Below are 27,289 nucleotides of genomic sequence, written 5' to 3'. Positions count from 1 at the left end.
TGTCGACCACACCCTGCTGTTGGCCTTGGATGCTGTTTTATATTATTTATTTAACCTTTATTTAACTAGGGAAAGTCAGTTAAGAACAAATTCTTATTTACAATGACAGCCTAGGAACAGTGGGTTAACTGCCTTGATCAGGGGCAGAGCGACAGATTTTTACCTTGTCAGCTCGGGGGATTCGATTCAGCAACCTTTCGGTTATTGGCCCAATGCTCTAACCACTAGGCTACCTAGGCTACCTGCCGCCCCTGTTGACCATAACCTGCTGTTGTAACTACAGCTGCACCATCGAGAGCATCCTGACTGGTTGCATCACTGCCTGGTACGGCAACTGCTCGGCCTCCGACCGTAAGGAGCTACAGAGGGTAATGCGTACGGTCCAGTACATCACTGGGGCCAAGCTTCCTGCCATCCAGGACCTCTATACCAGGCGGTGTGGGAGGAAGGCCCTAAAAATTGTCAAAGACTCCAGCCACCCTAGTCATAGACTGTTCTCTCTGCTACCGCATGGTAAGCGGTACCGGATCACCAAGTCGAGGTCCAAAAGGCTTCTTAACAGCTTCTACCCCCAAGCCATCAGACTCCTGAACAGCTAATCAAAGGGCTACCCAGACCCCTCTTTTACCCTGCTGATACTCTTTGTTTATAATCTATGCATAGTCACTTTAACTCTACCTACATATATACATATTACCTCAATTACCTTGACTAACCAGTGCCCCCGCACATTGACTCTGTACCGGTACCCCCTGTATATAGTCTCACTATTGTTATTCTACTGCTGCTGTTTAATTATTTGTTACTTTTATTTCTTATTTTTTTGTAGGTATTTTTCTTAACTTCATTGTTGGTTAAGAGCTTGTAAGTAAGCATTTCACTGTAAGGTCTACACCTGTTGTATTCGGCGCATGTGAAAAATACAAAATACAAAGCTGCTTGTTCATGGCTCATGATGGAACTTTAGTTAGCAACCCATTCAGAGACTGACACTGTATTAGCTGCTTGTTCATGGTGGAATTTTCAGTTAAACAATGAGCTGGATATGTGTTTCAGCCAGAGGAGGCTGGTGAGAGGTGCTATAGGAGGACGGGCTCATTGTAATGGCTGTAGTGTAATTAAGGGAACGGAATCAAACACATTAAACATATAAAAACCACATGTTTGACTCGGTTCCATTTACTCCATTCCAGCCATTACAATGAACCCCGTCCTCCTATATCTCCTCCCACCAGCCTCCTCTGGTTTCTGCCGTACCCGTATCAGCCACACAATGACAGCACTGGAATGGCGGCGATAGTTTCTATGAGCGAATCGGGCAGAAAGCTAAACTCGTAGTACACAGCTGATCAGATTAGAAAGGGGGCTGGATAATCTTAATGTTCTGATGAGAGCCAGGTTTGACCACTTTGGTGAACTTAATTTCCTTGGTTTAGTGGACTGCAAAACATTGTGCAACAATGTCACAAAGTTCGACACCATCGAACGAGAGCCTGTCAAAAAATATACCAAGTACTTTGATTTCATTAGATTTAAGGCTGATTTTGTCAGGTTGTACAGCTCACAAATGGTACGAGACAAATCACCTGGACAGCTCCTCAGATTTTTGTTCCAGCATGACACAGACGGTCCCAGAGGCAACAAAATTACTGCAGCTGGTCCTCACTATACCAGCCACAACAGCATCCATAGAGAGGTCATTTTCTGCGCTGAAACTAATAAAGACACAGTGGAAACCGGACTGATGAAGGACGACTCTCATCCCTTGCCGTCATCTCCATTGAGACTTGTGAAACTGAGGGCCAACAGGGAGTTTTACAGTTCAGTCACTTATGTCTTTACCCTGAAGGACAGACGGATGGACTTCATTATAAGTAAGTAAAAGTGTATATTTCCAGTAGCGGGTGGAGAGAGAGAGAGAGAGAGAGAGGATGAAGTGAGACGGAGAGAGAGGGACAGATTCTGCTGTTCGGACAACCATGGACATTTTGAATACCCAGCATTCATTGCGAAGGAGGCGGTGTATGAAGTGGTTTCTTTGTCCCTCAGTCTGTCATTATCCCAGTCCTGTTATTAGCCAGAGTGGATCAAAGTCTCACAGAAAGGAGAAAATCCCCCAGATCTGTGCTAATTGCTGCTTAGGGAACCAGTCAGGTAGACCACACCACTCAGCCCCAATATATCTAAAGTCTACAGGAGAATGAACTAACAGAGACCCACGCTATGTGTCCGACAGACTGTAACAAACACATCCCAGCTAGCACATTGGTTTCTTGGAAGTTTGGAACATATGTTTTTGGTTTCAAATTGGTTGTAGGAAAGAAACCATATGTTTCCTGAATGGTAAAACTGAATGTTTTTTATGTTCTGAGAGAACAGAAGCGAAAATTGTGCCTGTTCTGGGAACGTTTATTTTTAGGTTGCAGGGAGGATCTGAGAATGTTTTACTCTGGTTCCAGGGAGGTTCTGAGAATGTTTTACTCTGGTTCCAGGGAGGACCTGAGAATGTTTTACTCTGGTTCCAGGGAGGTCCTGAGAATGTTTTACTCTGGTTCCAGGGAGGTTCTGAGAATGTTTTACTCTGGTTCCAGGGAGGTTCTAAGAATGTTTTACTCTGGTTCCAGGGAGGTTCTGAGAATGTTTTACTCTGGTTCCAGGGAGGTTCTAAGAATGTTTTACTCTGGTTCCAGGGAGGTTCTGAGAATGTTTTACTATGGTTCCAGGGAGGTTCTGAGAATGTTTTACTCTGGTTCCAGGGAGGATCTGAGAATGTTTTACTCTGGTTCCAGGGAGGTCCTGAGAATGTTTTACTTTGGTTCCTTTAAAGGTTTCCTGGGAGGGTTTACACTCTAAGAGGTTATTTGGATTTTTTTAAACTGTTTTGAACTCCAAGCACAGATGACGTGGCCCTTTCTGGGTATAGATCACGGCTTCCCACTCTCTCCTACACCTAGGTTCTGTTATCTCAGGTCCACATTCATGGTGGAGACTCTCTCCCCCTGGCCATGCAGAAGAAAGACACAGAGAGAACAAAGGATTTCACGTGGCGGACTCCTAAATCCCCAAAATGGGAATTTGAAACAAAATGTCCACTTGTGAGAAGGTGGGAATAGTCCGTGGACACTTAAGGGACGGGTATGACGAGTGTTTTTCATTTGGTGACCTCAGAGAGGACAGGAAGCACACATAACTATATCTCTGAATGTGTACATTTCTCAGTTATGGGGTTTGCATCTAATTCATGTATAAAATGAATGAGTAAAGATGAAACTATTTGTGAAATGATGTAATGTGATGTTAAGCCTTTAATGTGAGAGAATTGTATTCCCTTTAAAGTTTAACTAAGTCATTGGCCCAGCCCCCGTGAGCACAGACATGATCAGGCGTCATAGAACTGCCTTTTCTACTGTTACGAATAAAAACCCCTCCTGAGGAAATCCTCTTCAGACCACGCGTACCTCGGTGTCAGCTGAGGTGGCACAGGTTGGAGTACCAAGACTGAGCAAACCCACAGCATGAGCTGTTATTGCGAATAGTTTAGACCTAACCATACCACATGGAGCATTGGCTACACGACTGGAAAATAGTTAAACTATGAGACTATCTATCCCTACAGGATAAGAGCAAATCTTAGATACTAATTACTAGTCTGCAGCTAGAAATGATGTAAACCTGGGATGCGAAGACCAATAACCACCAAAACATTTATTCTATGAGAACATTTCGGAATGGTACTCTGAAGAATCCATTCTAACCACAAAAGACTTTGATCTTCAGGGAAGCAGAAAGCGATGAACTGACTCTCCAACAGACGGACCGGATTCCGACAGAAAAGATCACGACACATGGGCGTAAATATGTATATTGATTGCAGAATGAGTGAGTGTTCATGTGCAAAGGATTAGCATTTCAATTAATATAATTATCAAATGTGTGTAGTGATCCCTCTGGTCTTTCCCGCTCTCTCTCAGTCCACACCCACTTCCCTTTGTCCACCAAGCCGTCATATCGGCTTAGCCCACTAGGGATCCTCCCCTATCATTTCCTTGTAACCATATCTACTGTTTGTTTGTTTATGCATTTCTGTGATAATTTAGTTAGTTAGTTAGTTAGTTAGTAAATAAATGATTAAGCCAATTGGTGTATAGATGATTCATAGTAAAGGCTGGGTTCGTGCAGATAACCAAGAATTTACGACGTTTGGAATGAGACTGACGTGAGATAAAGAATAATTCATTAATTAGAAGACTAATTGATCGGATATTAAAATATCTGAAGAGTTATGTTACGAAAATTATAACTTTGTAATCTGAATATTTTCCTTGGTGCCCCGACTTCCTAGTTTAATCACATTTACATGATTAGTTTAAACACGTAATAATAATTACAGAGAATTGATTTGATAAAATAACAGTCTTCACTTTTAATGATGCCAAAGACACGACAATGGGAATTCATTTTTTTAGGCATTAATTATGCAAACCCATTTATTTTTGTGACACCAATAGTCTTCTGTTCTCTATCCATGGAACTAGTCCACTGCGCCACCAGGCTCGAGCTAGCATGCCGCCATGTTTTTTTTACGCATACAAAGCTGTTCATTTTAGTCTATTCAGACAGACCCATTTCAACGGAAACAAGCACTTGTTAAGATCAGGTGTGGCCAATTAGTGGGCGTGGCCAACACACCTGAACACACTTATTAACAAGATAGAGGATAAAGAGAGTTTTGTTGAAGAATGGAATGTATATGTTAATGATTTTATGTATCTTGTTTTTATGGAAAGTTTTCTCAACGTTCTCAGAACAATTAGAGAACTTGACTTTAAATACAAACATGAGTAAACTTGGACAAAACGTTCCCACAGAAGAATGTTGTTTCTTAATGTTCTCTGAACTATTTGAGAACATTCCCAATGTCAAACCAGTTGGAGAACGTTGCTAGAACATTACCAAAATTAAAATGAAATGTAACCATGTTTGAACTTTTGGGAAAAATGTTGTTAAAGTAATGAAAAGAAAATAATGTTTTTTTTTTGTCAAGTTACTTAAATGTGCTTAGAATGTTCCAATGCCAAGCAACTATCCTGCACCGTCCCCAGAACGTTGTGGAAAGGTTGTATGATAAATAACTATAGGACAACCACAACCAACATTATTTGCTAGCTGGGGCAGAAGTGGCTATTGTGAAATCTAACGCTGCAGCACAGTTAAAGAGAAACAAATCACAGTGCAAATGTAATTTAATCTGATTCTTGGTGTTAGTTATTGTTTATTTCTAGTGTGTGTCAGAGTGTGTGTGGGTTAGTGTGCGTACGCATCAGTGTTCGTGTGTTTGTGTTACCTGGCAGGCGACGGGGCAGGTCAGTGATGTTAGGCAGGCCGGTGGCTCGGCTGGAGGAGAGGGGCGTGGTGGAGTGGACAGACGGGGAGGTCATAGGACTCAGGTAGGACGGGTAGGGCTGCTCATAGGACCAGGAAGGAGATGACTGAGACTGGCGAGGGTCTGGAGGAGGGAGGAGGAGAGGGATGGTTGGAGAGGAGGAGGAGGAGGGGGAAGGAGGAGCAGAAAGAGTGTGCCTTGTTAGCTAGTACTGTATAGCTGTTTGTTTCTCTGTTGTCCAGTGTTCCACCTCGACAGGGCCGATGTAATATATACTATACAGACAACTAGAGAGCTAGAATAGGAACTGGAACATAAAAGGCTGTGAGTGTTAAAGTTATGTTATGGTTATGCTCTCACCTGGTATCTGTGTCTGTCCCTGGGGTTAGAGGGGTTCATGTTATGGTCTCATCTGGTATTGAGAAGGTTAGGGGGGTAATGTTATGGTCTCACCTGGTATTGAGAAGGTTAGGGGGGTAATGTTATGGTCTCATCTGGTATTGAGAAGGTTAGGAAGGGTCATGTTATGGTCTCACCTGGTATTGAGAAGGTTAGGGGGGGTTAATGTTATGGTCTCACCTGGTATTGAGAAGGTTGGGGGGATAATGTTATGGTCTCACCTGGTATTGCGAAGGTTGGGGGGTAATGTTATGGTCTCACCTGGTATTGAGAAGGTTGGGGGGGTAATGTTATGGTCTCACCTGGTATTGAGAAGGTTAGGGAGGTAATGTTATGGTCTCACCTGGTATTGAGAAGGTTGGGGGGGTAATGTTATGGTCTCACCTGGTATTGAGAAGGTTGGGGGGGTTAATGTTATGGTCTCACCTGGTATTGAGAAGGTTGGGGGGGTTAATGTTATGGTCTCACCTGGTATTGAGAAGGTTGGGGGGTAATGTTATGGTCTCACCTGGTATTGAGAAGGTTAGGGGGGTTAATGTTATGGTCTCACCTGGTATTGAAAAGGTTAGGGAGGTAATGTTATGGTCTCACCTGGTATTGAGAAGGTTAGTGGGGGTAATGTTATGGTCTCACCTGGTATTGAGAAGGTTGTGGGGGGTTAATGTTATGGTCTCACCTGGTATTGAGAAGGTTAGGGGGGTAATGTTATGGTCTCACCTGGTATTGAGGTTGGGGGGGTTAATGTTATGGTCTCACCTGGTATTGAGAAGGTTAGGGGGGGTTAATGTTATGGTGTCACCTGGTATTTAGAGGGTAAGGGGGGTTAATGTTATGGTCTCACCTGGTATTGAGGTTAGGGGGGGGGTTAATGTTATGGTCTCACCTGCTATTGAGAAGGTTAGGGGGGTTGGGTACTCACCTAAAATCTGGGTGTGAGGGTTAGAGGTTATAGACTCACCTGGTATCTGTGTCTGTCCCTGGGGTTGGCGTTAGAGGTGTTCATGTTATGGTCTCACCTGGTATCTGTGTCTGTCCCTGGTGGTTGAAGGAGTTGTGTCCGGCGTTGAGTGGCTGTCGTTGGGGTTGTGTCGGCATGGCAACCCTCATGGTTGTCTGTCTGATCCTCTCCAGCTCACTGAGACGGTCTGAGAACAGCGCTGTCTTAGGAGATTCCTCTAGCTTCTGACGATGTCCTGTACAACAACAACAATAACAACAACGAGACGGTCTGAGAATAGCGCTGTCTTAGGAGATTCCTCTAGCTTCTGACGATGTCCTGTACAACAACAACAATAACAACAACGAGACGGTCTGAGAATAGCGCTGTCTTAGGAGATTCCTCTAGCTTCTGACGATGTCCTGTACAACAACAACAATAACAACAACGAGACGGTCTGAGAATAGCGCTGTCTTAGGAGATTCCTCTAGCTTCTGACGATGTCCTGTACAACAACAACAATAACAACAACGAGACGGTCTGAGAACAGCGCTGTCTTAGGAGATTCCTCTAGCTTCTGACGATGTCCTGTACAACAACAACAATAACAACAACGAGACGGTCTGAGAATAGCGCTGTCTTAGGAGATTCCTCTAGCTTCTGACGATGTCCTGTACAACAACAACAATAACAACAACGAGACGGTCTGAGAATAGCGCTGTCTTAGGAGATTCCTCTAGCTTCTGACGATGTCCTGTACAACAACAACAATAACAACAACAACAACGAGACGCTTCTATAATCATAATTAAACAGTCCCCAACTATACACTTCTATAATCATAATTAAACAGTCCCCAACTATACACTTCTATAATCATAATTAAACAGTCCCCAACTATACACTTCTATAATCATAATTAAACAGTCCCCAACTATACCCTTCTACGTCCCCAACTCCCATAACTTAAACAGTCCCCAACTATACCCTTCTATAATCATAATTAAACAGTCCCCAACTATACACTTCTATAATCATAATTAAACAGTCCACAACTATACACTTCTATAATCATAATTAAACAGTCCACAACTACACACTTCTAGAACTCATTAATAACCCCTACAATTATTCATTCTAGAACTCATTAATAACCCCTACAATTATTCACCTCTAGAACTCATTAATAACAATCCCCAAATATACACTTCTAGAATTATAATTAAATCGTCTCCAAGTATAAACTGTTAGAGCTCGTTAATAACCCCAACAGTCCCCAACTATACACTTCTAGAACTCAATAACAATCCCCCCAACTATACACTTCTAGAACTCAATAACAATCCCCCCAACTATACACTTCTAGAACTCATTAATAACAGTCCCCCCAACTATACACTTCTAGAACTCAATAACAATCCCCCCCAACTATACACTTCTAGAACTCAATAACAATCCCCCCCAACTATACACTTCTAGAACTCAATAACAATCCCCCCAACTATACACTTCTAGAACTCAATAACAATCCCCCCAACTATACACTTCTAGAACTCAATAACAATCCACCCAACTATATACTTCTAGAACTCAATAACAATCCCCCCAACTATACACTTCTAGAACTCAATAACAATCCCCCCAACTATATACTTCTAGAACTCAATAACAATCCCCCAACTATATACTTCTAGAACTCATTAATAACAGTCCCCAATAATACACTTCTATAACTAATTAATAACAATCGCCATCTATACAATTAAAGAAATCATTAATAACCCCACTACAATACACTTCTTGAACTAATTAATAACATTCCCTAAATGTACACTTCTAGAACTCATTAATAACCCTCGAACTATACACTTCTAGAACTCATTAATAACCCCCCAACTATACACTTCTAGAACTCATTAATAACCCTCGAACTATACACTTCTAGAACTCGTTAGTAACCCCCCAACTATAAACATCTAGAACTCATTAATAACAGTCCTCAACTATACACTTCTAGAACTCATTAATAACCCCCCAACTATACACTTCTAGAACTCATTAATAACCCTTGAACTATACACTTCTAGAACTCATTAATACTCCCCTAAGTATCCACTTCTGGAACTCATAAATAACAGTCCCCAAATATAACATTACAGTTGTCAAGGTCCGCTCTAGCAGGGCAGAAATTGGATGAACTGATTTGATGGAAAGGTTGCATCCTATGACGGCATCACGTTGAAAGTCACTGACCTCTTCAGTAAGGCCATTCTACGTTCAATGTTTGTCTATGGAGATTGCATGGCTGTGTGCACGATTTTATACACCTGTCAGCAACAGGTGTGGCTGAAATAGACGAAAACACTAATTTGAATGGGGGCAGACATACTTCTGTATACATAGTGCATGTCATCATTACCGTGTGTAATGAGAGTTTCCATCCAGACAGGACTGGGAGAATTCCTGATGCTCTGAGTAGAGAGGAGTAGGAGGGATGGAGGAGAGAAGTAGGGGGAGGAGAGAAGTGGAGGAGGAGAGAAGTGGGAGAGGAGAGAAGTGGGGGAGGACAACGCTGAGTCCATACTACTGAGTCTCCCTTAACAACCAGACACTACTGAGTCTCCCTTAACAACCAGACACCACTGAGTCTCCCTGAACAACCAGACACTACTGAGTCTCCCTTAACAACCAGACACTACTGAGTCTCCCTTAACAACCAGACACTACTGAGTCTCCCTTAACAACCAGACACTACTGAGTCTCCCTAAACAACCAGACACTACTGAGTCTCCCTTAACAACCAGACACTACTGAGTCTCCCTTAACAACCAGACACTACTGAGTCTCCCTAAACAACCAGACACTACTGAGTCTCCCTTAACAACCAGTCACTACTGAGTCTCCCTTAACAACCAGACACTACTGAGTCTCCCTTAACAACCAGACACTACTGAGTCTCCCTTAACAACCAGACACTACTGAGCCTCCCTTAACAACCAGACACTACTGAGTCTCCCATAACAACCAGACACTACTGAGTCTCCCTTAACAACCAGACACTACTGAGTCTCCCTTAACAACCAGACACTACAGCCATGGAGTATGATACTTTCAACGTACTATACTGTAGGTCACAGAGTATGATATCATACGGTACATACAGTAGAGGGACGTTTTGTGTTTGTTATACACATGGAGTTTCTGTCAAAACCTCTACTCTTTCAGATTTCTTTTCGTGGGGTGGATGTACCATAGTGAATCATAAAACTGACTCTTCTGTAGTGAATCATAAAACCGACTCTTCTGCAGTGAATCATAAAACTGACTCTTCTGTAGTGAATCATAAAACCGACTCTTCTGTAGTGAATCATAAATCTGACTCTTCTGTAGTGAATCATAAATCTGACTCTTCTGTAGTGAATCATAAAACCGACACTTCTAAAGTGAATCATAAATCTGACTCTTCTGTAGTGAATCGTAAAACTGACTCTTCTGTAGTGAATCAAATAAGAACGGAGTTATTGGACATGAGAGAGAGAGAGAGGACCACAAATACAAATTTCATCAAGACACCGTTGCCCTAGAGAGCATAAAAAACGATGCATACCTCGGCCTAAACATCAGCGCCACTGGTAACGATCTGCGAGACAAGGCAAGAAGGGCCTTCTACGCCATCAAAATGAACATAAGATTCGACATATCAAAAAGGATCTGGCTAAAAATACTTGAATCAGTTATAGAACCCATTGCCCTTTATGGTTGTGAGGTCTGGGGTCCGCTCACCAACCAAGAATTCCCAAAATGGGACAAACACCAAATTGTGTCACGTCCTGGCCAGTTTAAGGGTTAATTGTCATTGTAGTTTGGTCAGGACGTGGCAGAGGGTATTTGTTTTATGTGGTTCGGGGTGGTGTTTTGGTAAAAGGGCGTTTGATTTAGTATTTCCGGGTTTTTGGTTTATGGTCCATGTTTATGTATTTCTATGTGGAGTCTAGTGAGTGTGTTTCTATGGTTGATTAATTGGGGTTGGGACTCTCAATTGAAGGCAGGTGTTTTCACTTTGCCTTTGATTGAGAGTCCCATATATTAGGGTGTGTTTGTTTGTCATTGGTGGGAGATTGTTCTTTGTCTAGCATGTATGAGCCTGAGAAGACTGTCAGTACATCGTGAGTTTGTTTTGTTGTTTTTGGTAATCATTTTGAGTTAATAAATGTTCAAGATGAGCCAACTCAATTCTGCTGCATATTGGTCCTCCTTTTCCGACGATGATTTCGCTATATCGTCTGACGACGACGAAATCCCTGACAGAATCTCCCACCAAACCAGGACCAAGCAGCAGAGGAAGGAGCAGAGGGATTTTGAATTGGACAAACGGGAGAGATGGACATGGGAGCAAGCTATGGCCGGAGAGGGCCCATGGAGAATGGCTGGTAAGGACCGGGAACGTTTCCGAGGAACACGACTGGCGTTGAAGCATGAGAGGCACCCCCAACAAATTTTTTGGGGGGGCACACGGGTAGTTTGGCTAGGCCAAGGAAGAGCCAGAAGCCAGCTACCCGTGGTTATATGGAGGAGCGTATGAGGTGGAGGGCGCCATGTTTCGCTGAAGAGCGCACAATCTCACCCATACGCACGCACAGTCCGGTGCGCGTTATTCCAGCCCCTCGTAGGTGCCGTGCTAGAGTGGGCATCCAGCCTGGTAGGAGGATGCCTGCGCAGCGCATCTGGTCGCCGGTACACCTTCGAGGACCAGGCTACCCAACTCCCGCTCTACGCACGGCTACCATCAGGCCCCTGCACAGCCCAGTCCGCCCTGTACAAGCACCCCGCTCGTATAGGGCTACTAGTTTCATCCAGCCAGGACGGGTTGTGCAGGAGGTAAGATCAAGACCGCCTGTGCGCCTCCATAGCCCGGTGTTTCCAGTTCCTGTCTCTCGTGCGGACTCGGAAGTGCGTCAGCCCACTCCGACTCGTCCTGTTCCCGCTCCCCGCACTAGCCTGGAGGTACGTGTTCCCAGTCTGGTACGTCCAGTACCAGCACCACGCACCAGGCTTCAAGTGCGTCATCCCAGTCCGACGTCGCCAGAGCCGCCCGTCAGTCAAGAGTCGCCAGAGCCGCCCGTCAGTCAGGAGTCGCCAGAGCCGCCCGTCAGTCAGGAGTCGCCAGAGCCGCCCGCCAGTCAGGAGTCGCCAGAGCCGCCCGCCAGTCAGGAGTCGCCAGAGCCGCCCGCCAGTCAGGAGTCGCCAGAGCCGCCCGCCAGTCAGGAGTCGCCAGAGCCGCCCGCCAGTCAGGAGTCGCCAGAGCCGCCCGCCAGTCAGGAGTCGCCAGAGCCGCCCGCCAGTCAGGAGTCGCCAGAGCCGCCCGCCAGTCAGGAGCCGCCAGAGCCGCCCGCCAGTCAGGAGCCGCCAGAGCCGCCAGACTGCCCGGAAATGCCAGAGCGGCCAGACTGCCCGGAGATGCCAGAGTGGCCAGACTGCCCGGAGATGCCAGAGTGGCCAGACTGCCCGGAGATGCCAGAGTGGCCAGACTGCCCGGAAATGCCAGAGTGGCCAGACTGCCCGGAGATGCCAGAGTGGCCAGACTGCCCGGAGCTGCCAGAGTGGCCAGACTGCCCGGAGCTGCCAGAGTGGCCAGACTGCCCGGAGCTGCCAGAGTGGCCAGACTGCCCGGAGCTGCCAGAGTGGCCAGACCGCCCGGAGCTGCCAGAGTGGCCAGACTGCCCGGAGCTGCCAGAGTGGCCAGACTGCCCGGAGCTGCCAGACTGCCCCATCGGCCAGGATCAGCCAGAGTGGCCCATCGGCCCAGAGTCTGCAGATTACGAAGAACCAAGGGAGTCGAGCAGCAACCCTGAACTGAGTAAGCCTGACAATCCAGAACTTAAAATGATTAACTGTTCAATTAATGAGTCTGTATACAGGGTGGAGAGGAGGAGGTCTGCCCAGGATCCAGAGCAAGGGGAGTCTGCCTACAGTCCGAGGCTGATCAGGGTCGGCACTCTGGAGGACAATAGGCCGGAGCCTGAACCACCACCTGCATAGGTGGGTTGGGAGGGGGGGTGTAGCACAAGTGCCGTCGGTGACGGCAGCCACCCTCCCTTCCCTCCCTTTACTTTAGGGGGATTTTTGTTGTTGTTTGGGGTTTTTGTTTTTCTTGAGGTGCTTCCGGGGTTAGCACCTTTGGGGGGGGGGGGGGTACTGTCACGTCCTGGCCAGTTTAAGGGTTAATTGTCATTGTAGTTTGGTCAGGACGTGGCAGAGGGTATTTGTTTTGTGGTTCGGGGTGGTGTTTTGGTAAAAGGGCGTTTGATTTAGTATTTCCGGGTTTTTGGTTTATGGTCTATGTTTATGTATTTCTATGTGGAGTCTAGTGAGTGTGTTTCTATGGCTGATTAATTGGGGTTGGGACTCTCAATTGAAGGCAGGTGTTTTCTCTTTGCCTTTGATTGAGAGTCCCATATATTAGGGTGTGTTTGTTTGTCATTGGTGGGAGATTGTTCTTTGTCTAGCATGTATGAGCCTGAAAAGACTGTCAGTATATCGTGAGTTTGTTTTGTTGTTTTTGGTAATCATTTTGAGTTAATAAATGTTCAAGATGAGCCAACTCAATTCTGCTGCATATTGGTCCTCCTTTTCCGACGATGATTTTGCTATATCGTCTGACGATGACGAAATCCCTGACAAATTGAGACTCTGCATGCAGAATTCTGCAAAAATATCCTCCGTGTACAACGTAAAACACCAAACAATGCATGCAGAGCAGAATTAGGCCGATACCCGCTAATTATCAAAATACAGAAAAGAGATGTTAAATTCTACAACCACCTAAAAGGAAGCGATTCCCAAACCTTCCATAACCTCTATGGGCTAGGTGGGACGCAAGCGTCCCACCCGTGGTGCACTCCATCAACAGCAGGTGCATTTCAAGAGCGGCAAATTTGAATCCAAATAAATGTCAAAATTCAAATTTTTCAAACATACAACTATTTTACACCCTTTGAAAGATAAACATCTTCTTAATCTAACCACGTTTTACGATTTCAAAAAGGTTTTACGGCGAAAGCATAAATTTAGAGTATGTTAGGACAGTACATTTACAAGAGTTGTGTGTAATGTTTTGTCAATTCAAAGACAGGGTCACCAAAACCATAAAACCAGCTAAAATGATGCACTAACCTTTTACAATCTCCATCAGATGACACTCCTAGGACATTATGTTAGACAATGCAAGCATTTTTAGTTCTATCAAGTTCATATTTATATCCAAAAACAGCGTTTTACTATGGCATTGATGTTGAGGAAATCGTTTCCCTCCAATAACCGGCGTCAAGTCAGCACCAGAAATTAAATAATTAAAATTAGAAAACATTGGTAAAATATTATATTGTCATTTAAAGAATTATAGATTTACATCTCTTGAACGCAATCAACTTGCCAGATTTAAAAATAACCTTACTGGGAAATCACACTTTGCAATAATCTGAGCACTGAGCCCAGAAAAATATGCGTTGCGATACAGACCAGCCGTCATGTTGGGGAGATCTAAAATCGAAAATACTATGTAAATAATCCATTACCTTTGATTCTCTTCATCAGATGTCACTTCCAGGTATCACAGGTCCATAACGAATGTAGTTTTGTTCAAAAAAGCTCATCATTTATGTCCAAAAATCTCCGTCTTGTTAGCACATGATCTAAGCCCGCCGGACTTCACTTCATGAACGAGGGGAAAAAATATATTTACGTTCGTTCAAACATGTCAAACGTTGTATAGCATAAATCATTAGGGCCTTTTTTAACCAGAACATGAATAATATTCAAGGTGGACGAATGCATTCTCTTTTATAACGTATTGGAACGAGGGTACCCAACATGAACTCGCGCGCCAGGTGTCTAATGGGCCATCATCGTTCCATGGCTCTTGTTCGGTCAGATCTCCCTCCAGAAGACTCAAAACACTTTGTAAAGGCTGGTGACATCTAGTGGAAGCAATAGGAAGTGCCAAAATATTCCTCAGCCCCTGTGTTTTTCAATGGCATAGGTTTAAAGGTAATACAACACATCAGGTATCCACTTCCTGTCAGAAAATGTCTCAGGGTTTTGCCTGCCAAATGAGTTCTGTTATACTCACAGACACCATTCAAACAGTTTTAGAAAATTTAGGGTGTTTTCTATCCATATATAATAAGTATATGCATATTCTAGTTACTGGGTAGGATTAGTAACCAGATTAAATCGGGTACATTTTTTTATCCAGCCGTGCAAATACTGCCCCCTAGCCCCAACAGGATAACAAAGCCATCACCTACAGAGAGATGAACCTGGAGAAGAGTCCCCTAATCAAGCTGGTCCTGGGGCTCTGTTCACAAACACAAACAGACCCCACAGAGCCCCAGGACAGCAACACAATTAGACCCAACCAAATCATGAGAAAACAAAAAGACAATTACTTGACACATTTGGAAAGAATTTACAAAAGCACAGAGCAAACTAGAATGCTATTTGGCCCTAAACAGAGAGTACACAGTGGCAGAATACCTGACCACTGTGACTAACCCAAACTGAAGGAAAGCTTTGACTATGTACAGACTCAGTGAACATAGCCTTGCTATTGAGAGAAGGCAGCCATAGTCAGACCTGGCTCTCACGAGAAGACAGGCTATGTGCACACGCCCACAAAATGAGGTGGAAACTGAGCTGCACTTCCTAACTTCCTGCCAAATGTATGACCATATTAGAGACACATATTTCCCACAGATTACACAGACCCACAAATAATTAGAAAACAAACCCAATTTTGATAAACTCCCATATCTACTGGGTGAAATACCACAGTGTGTCCAATCACAGCAGCAAGATGTGTGACCCGTTGCAACAAGAAAAGGGCAACCAGTGAAGAACAAACACCATTGTAAATACAACCCATATTTATGTTTATTTATTTTCCCTTTTGTACTTGTTACACCCTGATCTGTTTCACCTGTCCTTGTGCTTGTCTCCGCCCCCCTCCAGGTGCCACCCATCTTCCCCATTATCTCCTGTGTATTTATACTTGTGTTCTCTGTTTTTCTGTGCCAGTTCGTCTTGTTTGCCCAGTCAACCTGCGGTTTTCTCATAGCTCCTGGTTTTCCCCCCAGTCTCTGTTTTTCCTCATCCTCCTGGTTCTGACCCTTGCCTGTCCTGACTCTGAGCCCGCCTGCCTGCCGGCCTGTACCGTTTTGGACTCTGACCTGGTTATGAACACTTGCATGTACCCGACCTGCCTTTTTGCCTATCCCTTGGACATCGTTACAACACTGTATATTGACATAATATGACATTTAATATGTATTTAGGCTCTTGGAATTTCTGTGAGTGTAATGTTTACTGTTCATTTTTATTGTTTTGAGAGAGAGAGAAAGAGAGAGAGAGAGAGAGAGAGAGAGAGAGAGAGAGAGAGAGAGAGAGAGAGAGAGAGAGAATATATATGAAATAACAGCTGTGGTCTGAGCCCTAACTGTGGTCAGTAGGTTTATCCAAGGCCAGGACAACATGTGGACGTTCCACTGTCAACAATACTAGCTGGGATAAATACCACAAACTACTTTTCATTGTGTGTGTGTAAGAGACCTCATCTCCATTAGTTAGGTGTCCCTGACAGTAAATACAGTTTGTTTATGACATAATTACACTTTATAGAGAATGTCTACAGTTGATTGACTCACTGCTGTGAACCTTATCTAGCCAGAGGGCTGGGTTAGAGCAGCCTGGGTTAGAGCAGCCTGGGTTAGAGCATCCTGGGTTAGAGCAGCCTGGGTTAGAGCAGCCTGGGTTAGAGCAGCCTGGGTTAGAGCAGCCTGGGTTAGAGCAGCCTGGGTTAGAGCAGCCTGGGTTAGACCAGCCTGGGTTAGAGCAGCCTGGGTTAACCGCTCAACACAGAATAGCTGCATGGGCGCACTCCCTCAAATCATTTGGAGAAAATATCCTTTCTATTTTATTCAGCTTCGTTTAATTGTATTCTTCATACTATAAAATAGTATAAAATAAGCGACCCACCTAGCCCATAGAGGTTAAAGCAGCCTGAGTTAGAGCAGCCTGGGTTAGAGCAGCCTGGGTTAGAGCAGCCTGGGTTAGAGCAGCCTGGGTTAGAGCACCCTGGGTTAGAGCACCCTGGGTTAGAGCAGCCTGGGTTAGAGCAGCCTGGGTTAGAGCATCCTGGGTTAGAGCACCCTGGGTTAGAGCAGCCTGGGTTAGAGCAGCCTGGGTTAGAGCAGCCAGGGTTAGAGCAGTTGTGTGCGTGTGTTAAGAGCGTGAAATGGAATGACCGCAGAGCTGAAGGGAAAGTCCCTGAGATTCCCGTCATCCAGAGAAAACAGTCACGCTGGCAAGAGTCTAACACTTCCCTAATCTGTTTGGTATCTCTAACACAGCAATGGGTAATTCAGTCCTCGGGGGCCGGAGTGGAGTCACACTCCCCCCTAGCAAACACAGCTGATTAAACTAGGTAAATCCCTGCAACAGAACAATTTGTATTTTGCTTTATGGCCATATCTATAACCACAATAACCATAATATTTCGGGGGATAGTGATATTTATTTCACACAACTGTATACAACCACCACTTTTTTCCATCTGTCACACCTGAAGAAGTGTACTCAGCATGGTCCTTAATGTGAAATGTGAGATGGAGCCATTTAGCCAAGTCTCTGTGAGAACCAAAAACAGCTCATGTCAGGCAGATATCAAGAAGATCCATCTTTAGCTAACAGAGCTAACAGAGGAATTCAACTTTACGGTCATAAGATTATTATTGACAATATTCAATATGTTAATAATATATATATATATATATATATATATATATATATATATATATATATATATATATATATATATATATATGATAACGCTGTGAAGTAGAGGGAATGGGATGAGATACCTGAGCAGGGCTGTTTTGGAGTCAATCTTTTATAAGAACCTCCCCCACGTTGGTCGAGGGGAACTTTCGGCCACTTTCAAAATCAAATCAAATTGAATTTGTAACACGCGCTGAAAACAACAGGTGTAGACATTACAGTGAAATTTTCACTGATGAGCCTCAACAATGCAGAGTTAACAATAAGGAGGCTATATACAGGAAGTACCGGTACCGAGCAGTGGTGGAAAAAGTATAAATATCTTAAAAGAAAGTTACTCAAGTATAAGTTTTAAAGTATTTGGTTCGAAATATACTTAAAAGTATAAATCGTTTAAAATTCCTTATATTAAGCAAAGCAGACGGCACAATTTTCTTGTTTTTTTAAATGTATGGATAGCCAGCGGCACACTCCAACACTCAGACATTATTTACAAAAGATGCATTTGTGTTTAGTGAGTCCTCCAGATGTGAGGCAGTAGGGATGACCAGGGATGTTCTCTTGATAAGTGTGTGAATTGGACAATTTTCCTGTCCTGCTAAGCTTTCAAAATGTAAGAAGTACTTTTGGGTGTCAGGGAAAATGTATGGAGTAAAAAGTATATTATTTTCTTTTGGAATGTAGTGAAGTAAAAGTTGTCAAAAATATAAATAGTAAAGTACAGATACCGCAAAAAAATATTAAAGTAGTATTTTAAAGTATTTTTACATAAGTACTTTACACCACTGGTACCGAGTCAGTGTGCTGGGGTACGAGGTAGTTGAGGTGATTGAGGTAATATGTTTATGATTCAATGGCACTGGAATGTATAGCCACCGTTTTGGCGGCTCCTGACAAATTCTGCTGTCTTGTGTTTGTTTAAAAATTTTCAATGATCATAATTTTTTTTTCTACATAATGTTTCTGTCATCGTTTCCTATGACTGAGAAGAGCAGCGATCACTAACCTCGATTTGAACGAAGACTTCTACTTCAATGAGCCTCCGGCGCAGGACATATTGCTCACTCCGGACTAGGCCCGAATCCCTTGATAATATACAGTTCACTGGGTTTTCTATGCATCAGTAGGACAGAACAGCAGCATCCGGTAAGATCAGGGGAGTGTCTCTTTGTTAACAGCTGGTGGAAGTATGGCAGTTCTGTTCGCCTGAGTTAGAATAACTCATTATAAAGTGTAGACCATAATATTTACCAAGAGTGTTTTCATCTAGATTTTTTGTAGCTGTCTATTAACCATCATAAACTGAATTACAGGCAACATCCGCACTGAGCTAAAGGCTAGAGCTGCTGCTTTCCAGGAGCGGGACACTAATTTGGATGCTTATAAGAAATTCCGCTATGCAAACCATCAAACAGGCAAAGCGTCAATACAGGACTAACATTGACTCCTACTACACAAGCTCTGACGCTCGTCGGATGTGGCAGTGCTAGCAAACTATCACAGATTACAACGGGAAACCGACCCAAGAGACACAAGCCTACCAGAAGAGCTAAATGCTTTCTATGCTTTGTGGCAAGCAACACTGAACCCTGTATGAGAGCACCAGCTGTTCCAGACGACTGTGTGATCACGCTTTCAGTAGCCGATGTGAGTAAGACCTAGAAACAGGTTAACATTCACAAGGCCGCAGGGCCAGACGGATTACCAGGACGCGTACTCAGAACATGCGCTGACCAGCTGGCAAGTGTCTTTACTGACATTTTCAACCTCTCCCTAACCCAGTCTTTAATACCTACATGTTTCAAGCAGATATTCTGCAAAAGGTACAGGGATTGGACAGCTGAGGACTGGGGAAAAGTCATTTTCTCTGATTAATCCCCTTTCCGATTGTTTGGGGCATCCGGAAAAAAGCTTGTCCGGAGAAGACAAGGTGAGCAATATCAGTAGTATCAGTAACTACAGTCGTGGCCAAAAGTTTTGAGAATGATACACATGTTAACTTTCACAAAGTCTGCTGCCTCAGTTTGTATGATGGCAATTTGCATATACTCCAGAATGTTATGAAGAGTGATCAGATGAATTGCAAAGTCCCTCTTTGCCATGCAAATGAACTGAATCCCCCAACAATATTTCCACTGCATTTCAGCCCTGCCACAAAAGGACTAGCTGACATCATGTCAGTGATTCTCTCGGTAACACAGATGTGAGTGTTGACGAGGACAAGGCTGGATGTCACTTTGTCATGCTGATTGAGTTTGAATAACAGACTGGAAGCTTCAAAAGGAGGGTGGTGCTTGGAATCATTGTTCTTCCTCTGTCAACCATGGTTACCTGCAAGGCAACACGTGCCGTCATCATTGCTTCGCACAAAAAGGGCTTCACAAGCAAGGATATTGCTGGCAGTAAGATTGCACCTAAATTAACCATTTATCGGATCATCAAGAACTTCAAGGAGAGTGGTTCAATTGTTCTGAAGGCTTCAGGGTGCCCAAGAAAGTCCAGCAAGCGCCAGGACCGTTTCCTAAAGTTGATTCAGCTGCGGGATCGGGGCACCACCAGTACAGAGCTTGCTCAGGAATGGCAGCAGGCAGGTGTGAGGCATCTGCATGCACAGTGAGGCGAAGACTTTTGTAGGATGGCCTGGTGTCAAGAAGGGCAGCAAAGAAGCCACTTCTCTCCAGGAAAAACATCAGGGACAGACTGATATTCTGCAAAAGGTACAGGGATTGGACAGCTGAGGACTGGGGAAAAGTCATTTTCTCTGATTAATCCCCTTTCCGATTGTTTGGGGCATCCGGAAAAAAAGCTTGTCCGGAGAAGACAAGGTGAGCACTACCATCAGTCCTGTGTCATGCCAACAGTAAATCATCCTGAGACCATTCATGTGTGGGGTTGCTTCTCAGCCAAGGGAGTGGGCTCACTCACAATTTTGCCTAACTAAGAACACAGCCATGAATAAAGAATGGTACCAACACATCCTCCGAGAGCAACTTCTCCCAAACATCCAGGAACAGTTTGGTGACGAACAATGCCTTTTCCAGCATGATGGAGCACCTTGCCATAAGGCAAAATTGATAACTAAGTGGCTCGGGGAACAAAACATCGATATTTTGGGTCCATGGCCAGGAAACTCCTTAATCCCATTGAGAACTTGTGGTCAATCCTCAAGAGGCAGGTGGACAAACAAAAACCCACAAATTCTGACAAACTCCAAACATTGATTATGCAAGAATGGGCTGCCATCAGTCAGGATGTGGCCCAGAAGTTAATTGACAGCATGCCAGGGCAGATTGCAGAGGTCTTGAAAAAGAAGAGTCAACACTGCAAATATTGACTCTTTGCATCAACTTCATGTAATTGTCAATAAAAGCCTTTGACACTTATGAAATGCTTGTAATTATACTTCAGTATTCCATAGTAACATCTGACAAAAATATCTAAAGACACTGAAGCAGCAAACTTTGTGGAAATTAATATTTGTGTCATTCTTAAAACTTTTTGCCACAACTGTACTGTAGAGGAGTCCAATCTCATCAGATAGTTTCAGTAACTACTGTAGAGAAATCCAGTCTCATCAGATAGTATCAGTAACTACTGTAGATAAATCCAGTCTCATCAGATAGTATCAGTAACTACTGTAGAGGAATCCAGTCTCATCAGATAGTATCAGTAACTACAGTAGATAAATCCAGTCTCATCAGATAGTATCAGTAACTACTGTAGAGAAATCCAGTCTCATCAGATAGTATCAGTAACTACAGTAGAGGAATCCAGTCTCATCAGATAGTATCAGTAACTACAGTAGATAAATCCAGTCTCATCAGATAGTATCAGTAACTACTGTAGAGAAATCCAGTCTCATCAGATAGTATCAGTAACTACTGTAGAGGAGTCCTGTCTCATCAGATAGTATCAGTAACTACTGTAGAGGAGTCCTGTCTCATCAGATAGTATCAGTAACTACTGTAGAAAAATCCAGTCTCATCAGATAGTATCAGTAACTACTGTAGAGAAATCCAGTCTCATCAGATAGTATCAGTAACTCCTGTAGAGGAGTCCAGTCTCATCAGGATCCTGGATTATCCCATCTGTCATTTAGAATTGTTGCGTGAAAAACAGCCTGCAGTCTTGAAGTCTCGTTAGCCAGAGCGACACATTCCTTCAGGACCCTGTTCTACTGTACTAGTTGAATCATCCGGTCTTTTGAGGCACGTGTATCAGTCAGTAAATTCCTCCTCTACGGTGAACATCTGACTGGTCTTTACTGTCCATCTCCAGATCCCACTACAAAATAGAGTAATCCAGAAGTTCTGTATCGCCTCTCAAACTTTCTGCTCCCTACTTCCTGGTCACATGATCTGGACATAACCCAAATTTCATCAATGTACCGATATATGCATTCTTTCATGATTTCACCTTGAATTGTTATGTATGAATGATGTAATGTCATTATGCTGTGGTATCATTTTGTTCTGTCTTTGTTCCCTCTCTCTTCCTTCTATCCCTGACTGCAGGTGACCAGTGGGAATGGTATATAGTGGAGTGCTGTGCTGTGGGGAGGGAGTTCAGGTCCCCTGGGATAACATGTCTCCATGAGGAGGACTTCTCTTTGCCACCTGTAAAATGTTTGTGTTATTTTCAGCTTGAGGGCCATGTATTTGTAATAAATATCTTTGAACTTTGTCATCAGACAATGTGGTCCTGAGATTCCTCTCATAGATACGGTCCAGGCAACGGCCTTTTTGTGACATACTCCAGCTGGGGTTAGTGGGGTGACTGGGTCTCCAGCTGGGGTTAGTGGGGTGACTGGGTCTCCAGCTGGGGTTAGTGGGGTGACTGGGTCACCAGCTGGGGTTAGTGGGGTGACTGGGTCTCCAGCTGGGGTTAGTGGGGTGACTGGGTCTCCAGCTGGAATTAGTGGGGTGACTGGGTCTCCAGCTGGGGTTAGTGGGGTGACTGGGTCACCAGCTGGGGTTAGTGGGGTGACTGGGTCTCCAGCTGGGGTTAGTGGGGTGACTGGGTCTCCAGCTGGGGATAGTGGGGTGACTGGGTCTCCAGCTGGGGTTAGTGGGGTGACTGGGTCTCCAGCTGGGGTTAGTGGGGTGACTGGGTCACCAGCTGGGGTTAGTGGAGTAACTGGGTCTCCAGTTGGGGTTAGTGGGGTGACTGGGTCTCCAGCTGGGGTTAGTGGGGTGACTGGGTCTCCAGCTGGGGTTAGTGGGGTGACTGGGTCACCAGCTGGGGTTAGTGGGGTGACTGGGTCTCCAGCTGGGGTTAGTGGGGTGACTGGGTTCACTGAGCTGGGGTTAGTGGGGTGACTGGGTCACCAGCTGCGGATAGTGGGGTGACTGGGTTCACTGAGCTGGCTACTTTAGTTAGTGTAGTGCTGCAGGACTCAGTCCATCAGTGTGGTAACAGCAATGTGATATAGAGTCCCGTAGTGGTAGAGGAGTTACTGAGGCAGCGGAGTTACTGAGGCAGGGTGTGGGTAGAGGAGTTACTGAGGCAGGGTAAGGTAGAGGAGTTACTGAGGCAGGGTGAGGTAGAGGAGTTACTGAGGCAGGGTGAGGTAGAGTACTTTCTGAGGCAGTGTGAGGTGGAGGAGTTACTGAGGCAGGGTGAGGTAGAGTTACTGAGGAAGGGTGAGGTAGAGGAGTTATGAGGTAGGGTGAGGTAGAGGAGTTACTGAGGCAGGGTGAGGTAGAGGAGTTACTGAGGCAGGGTGTGGGTAGAGGAGTTACTGAGGCAGTGTGAGGTAGAGGAGTTATGAGGCAGTGTGAGGTAGAGGAGTTACTGAGGCAGGGTGAGGTAGAGGAGTTACTGAGGCAGGGTGTGGGTAGAGGAGTTACTGAGGCAGTGTGGGGTAGAGGAGTCACTGAGGCAGTGTGAGGTAGAGGAGTTACTGAAGCAGGGTGAGGTAGAGGAGTCACTGAGGCAGGGTGTGGGTAGAGGAGTTACTGAGGCAGGGTAAGGTAGAGGAGTTACTGAGGCAGGGTGAGGTAGAGGAGTTACTGAGGCAGGGTGAGGTAGAGTAGTTTCTGAGGCAGTGTGAGGTAGAGGAGTTACTGAGGCAGGGTGAGGTAGAGGAGTTACTGAGGAAGGGTGAGGTAGAGGAGTTATGAGGTAGGGTGAGGTAGAGGAGTTACTGAGGCAGGGTGAGGTAGAGGAGTTACTGAGGCAGGGTGTGGGTAGAGGAGTTACTGAGGCAGTGTGAGGTAGAGGAGTTATGAGGCAGTGTGAGGTAGAGGAGTTACTGAGGCAGGGTGAGGTAGAGGAGTTACTGAGGCAGGGTGTGGGTAGAGGAGTTACTGAGGCAGTGTGGGGTAGAGGAGTCACTGAGGCAGTGTGAGGTAGAGGAGTTACTGAAGCAGGGTGAGGTAGAGGAGTCACTGAGGCAGTGTGAGGTAGAGGAGTTACTGAGGCAGTGTGAGGTAGAGGAGTCACTGAGGCAGTGTGAGGTAGAGGAGTTACTGAAGCAGGGTGAGGTAGAGGAGTTACTGAGGCAGGGTGTGGTAGCGGAGTTACTGAAGCAGGGTGTGGTAGAGGAGTTACTGAGGCAGGGTGAGGTAGAGGAGTTATGAGGCAGGGTGTGGGTAGAGGAGTTACTGAGGCAGTGTGAGGTAGAGGAGTTACTGAGGCAGGGTGAGGTAGAGGACTAACTGAGGCAGGGTGAGGGTAGAGGAGTTACTGAGGCAGGGTGTGGTAGAGGAGTTACTGAAGCAGGGTGAGGTAGATGAGTTACTGAGGCAGGGGAGTTACTGAGGCAGTGTGAGGTAGAGGAGTTACTGAGGCAGTGTGAGGTAGAGGAGTCACTGAGGCAGTGTGAGGTAGAGGAGTTACTGAAGCAGGGTGAGGTAGAGGAGTTACTGAGGAAGGGTGAGGTTGAGGAGTTACTGAAGCAGGGTGAGGTAGAGGAGTTACTGAAGCAGGGTGTGGTAGAGGAGTTATGAGGCAGGGTGTGGGTAGAGGAGTTACTGAGGCAGTGTGAGGTAGAGGAGTTACTGAAGCAGAGTGAGGTAGAGGAGTTACTGAGGCAGGGTGAGGTAGAGGAGTTACTGAGGCAGGGTGAGGTAGAGGAGTTACTGAGGCAGGGTGAGGTAAAGGACTAACTGAGGCAGGGTGATGTAGAGGAGTTACTGAGGCAGGGTGTGGTAGAGGAGTTACTGAAGCAGGGTGAGGTAGAGGAGTTACTGAGGCAGGGGAGTTACTGAGGCAGTGTGAGGTAGAGGAGTTACTGAGGCAGGGTGAGGTAGAGGAGTTACTGAGGCAGGGTGAGGTAGAGGGGTTACTGAGGCAGGGTGAGGTAGAGGAGTTACTGAGGCAGTGTGAGGTAGAGGAGTTACTGAGGCAATGTGAGGTAGAGGAGTTACTGAGGCAGGGTGAGGTAGAGGAGTTACTGAAGCAGAGTGAGGTAGAGGAGTTACTGAGGCAGGGTGAGGTAGAGGAGTTACTGAGGCAGGTTGAGGTAGAGGAGTTACTGAGGCAGGGTGAGGTAAAGGACTAACTGAGGCAGGGTGAGGTAGAGGAGTTACTGAGGCAGGGTGTGGTAGAGGAGTTACTGAAGCAGGGTGAGGTAGAGGAGTTACTGAGGCAGGGGAGTTACTGAGGCAGTGTGAGGTAGAGGAGTTACTGAGGCAAGGTGAGGTAGAGGAGTTACTGAGGCAGGGTGAGGTAGAGGGGTTACTGAGGCAGGGTGAGGTAGAGGAGTTACTGAGGCAGTGTGAGGTAGAGGAGTTACTGAGTCAGTGTGAGGTAGAGAAGTTTCTGAGGCAGTGTGAGGTAGAGGAGTTACTGAGGCAGTGTGAGGTAGAGGAGTTACTGAGGCAATGTGAGGTAGAGGAGTTACTGAGGCAGGGTGTGGTAGAGGCAGCTGAGTTATTTATTAATTTATTTAACTAAGCCTTTATTTAACTAGGCAAGTCAGTGAAGAACAAATTCTTATTTATAATGACGGCCTACCCCGTCCAAACCCGGACGACGCTGGGCCAATTGTGTGCCGCCTTATGGGACACCCAATCACGGTCGGATGTGATACAGCCTGGATTCGAACCAAGGACTGTAGTGATACCTCTTGCACTGAGCCGCGCTGCCTTAGACCGCCGCGCTGCCTCAGACCGCCGCGCTGCCTCAGACCGCCACTCAGACCGCCGCGCAGCCTCAGACCGCCGCGCTTCCTCAGACCGCCGCGCTGCGTCAGACCGCTGCGCCACTCGGGAGCCCTGGAGTTACTGAGGCAGCTAGAAGTCTGGATCTTTAAAGGGACAATCTGGTATTGGTACATTTTATAAACCAATAAATATGTCAGGGTGACCGCTTTGCTCTTGTTTGAATCTCAGATTGCCCCTTTAACAGGCCCCATGTAGACGCGGGCCGCGTCAGGGAAACACTGTAAGACACAGTGATTAAACTGATAAGTTATGAACGGGGTGCTTCAAGGCCTTCAACCTGTCAGCCTGGTTTATGGAACAAAGCTGCCTGGAGGATTCAGATCTGATTTAAGAGGTGCTGGATGAATCACATGAATCAGACAGTCAGATGAATCAGACAGTCAGATGAATCAGACAGTCAGATGATGAATCAGACAGTCAGATGATGAATCAGACAGTCAGATGAAGAATCAGACAGTCAGATGAATCAGACAGTCAGATGATGAATCACACAGTCAGATGATGAATCAGACAGTCAGATGAATCAGAAAGACAGATGAATCAGACAGTCAGATGAATCAGACAGATGAATCAGACAGTCAGATGAATCAGACACTCAGATGAATCAGACACTCAGATGAATCAGACAGTCAGACAGAGAGTCAGTTTGGTAGGGTCCGGTGGAACAGCCAATTAAAGGAACAAAAACAGCTAGTAAAAGCCGTGAACGAATGGACTCTAGTTGAGGTTTGTACTATGTGGAACAGCAATCATGTTGTTACTGTCTGTCAGTGCAATGAAGAACCTCAGACGGCTGTCTGGGAGTGACAGAGAATAGGGAGAGGAGAGGAGGGAAGGAGAGAAGAGGAGAGAAGGAGAAGATGGAGGGAGGGGGAGAAGGCAAGGAGAGAAGGAGAGGAGAGAGGGAGGGAGGGGGAGAAGGCAAGGAGAGGAGGGAAGGAGAGGAGAGAAGGAGAAGATGGAGGGAGGGGGGAGAAGGCAAGGAGAGAAGGAGAGGAGAGAGGGAGGGAGGGGGAGAAGGCAAGGGAGGAGGAGGGAGGAGGGAGGGAGGGAGGGAGGGAGGGAGGGAGAGGGAGGGAGGGGAGGGAGGGAGGGAGGGAGGGGAGGGAGGGAGGGAGGGAGGGAGGGAGGGGAGGAGGGAGGGAAGGAGAGGAGGGAAGGAGAGGAGGGAAGGAGAGGAGAGAAGGAAGAGAGAGGGGAGGAGAGAGGGGGAGAAGGCAAGAAGAGGAGGAGAGAAGAGAGGTGGGAAGGAGAGGAGAGAAGGACAGGAGGGAGGGAGACGGGGGAGAAGGGAGAGGAGGGAAGGTGGGGAGAGAGAGATGGGGGAAAATGGAGGGGGGAGGGAGGGGTGAGAAGACAACGAGAGGAGGGAAGGAGAGCGGGGAGAGAGAGAGAGAGAGAGAGAGAGAGCAGAGCGTAGAGTAAGAGACTAGAGGAAAGAAGAAAAGGTAGTTTTTTTAAGAGGAAAAGAGCTGAGTGGATGACAGCCAGACGCCGGACTACTATGGGGTCTGAAGAGGAGAGAGAGAGAGAGAGAGAGAGAGAGAGAGAGAGAGAGAGAGAGAGAGA

The 27,289-nt window shown here is 45.7% G+C and overlaps 1 protein-coding gene across 1 annotated transcript in view; it reads right to left on the bottom strand.

The window, feature by feature from the left end:
• LOC100286411 (runt-related transcription factor 2) overlaps positions 1-27,289 on the bottom strand; it is an 83,873-nt gene that overhangs the window by 11,805 nt on the left and 44,779 nt on the right. Inside the window, exons 4-5 of the mRNA XM_045695491.2 lie at positions 6,799-6,975; positions 5,345-5,506 (exon numbers count right to left, since the gene is read on the bottom strand). Of these exons, the coding sequence (XP_045551447.2) occupies positions 5,345-5,506; positions 6,799-6,975 (339 nt within the window). The remainder of the gene's footprint in view (positions 1-5,344; positions 5,507-6,798; positions 6,976-27,289) is intronic.

Source organism: Salmo salar, chromosome 15 (assembly GCF_965601325.2).
Source record: "Salmo salar chromosome 15, fSalSal1, whole genome shotgun sequence".
In the NCBI taxonomy this organism is placed as follows: Eukaryota; Metazoa; Chordata; class Actinopteri; order Salmoniformes; family Salmonidae; genus Salmo; species Salmo salar.
Note: the sequence above shows the minus strand (reverse complement) of the source record. Positions and strands in the feature narration are given on the sequence as shown.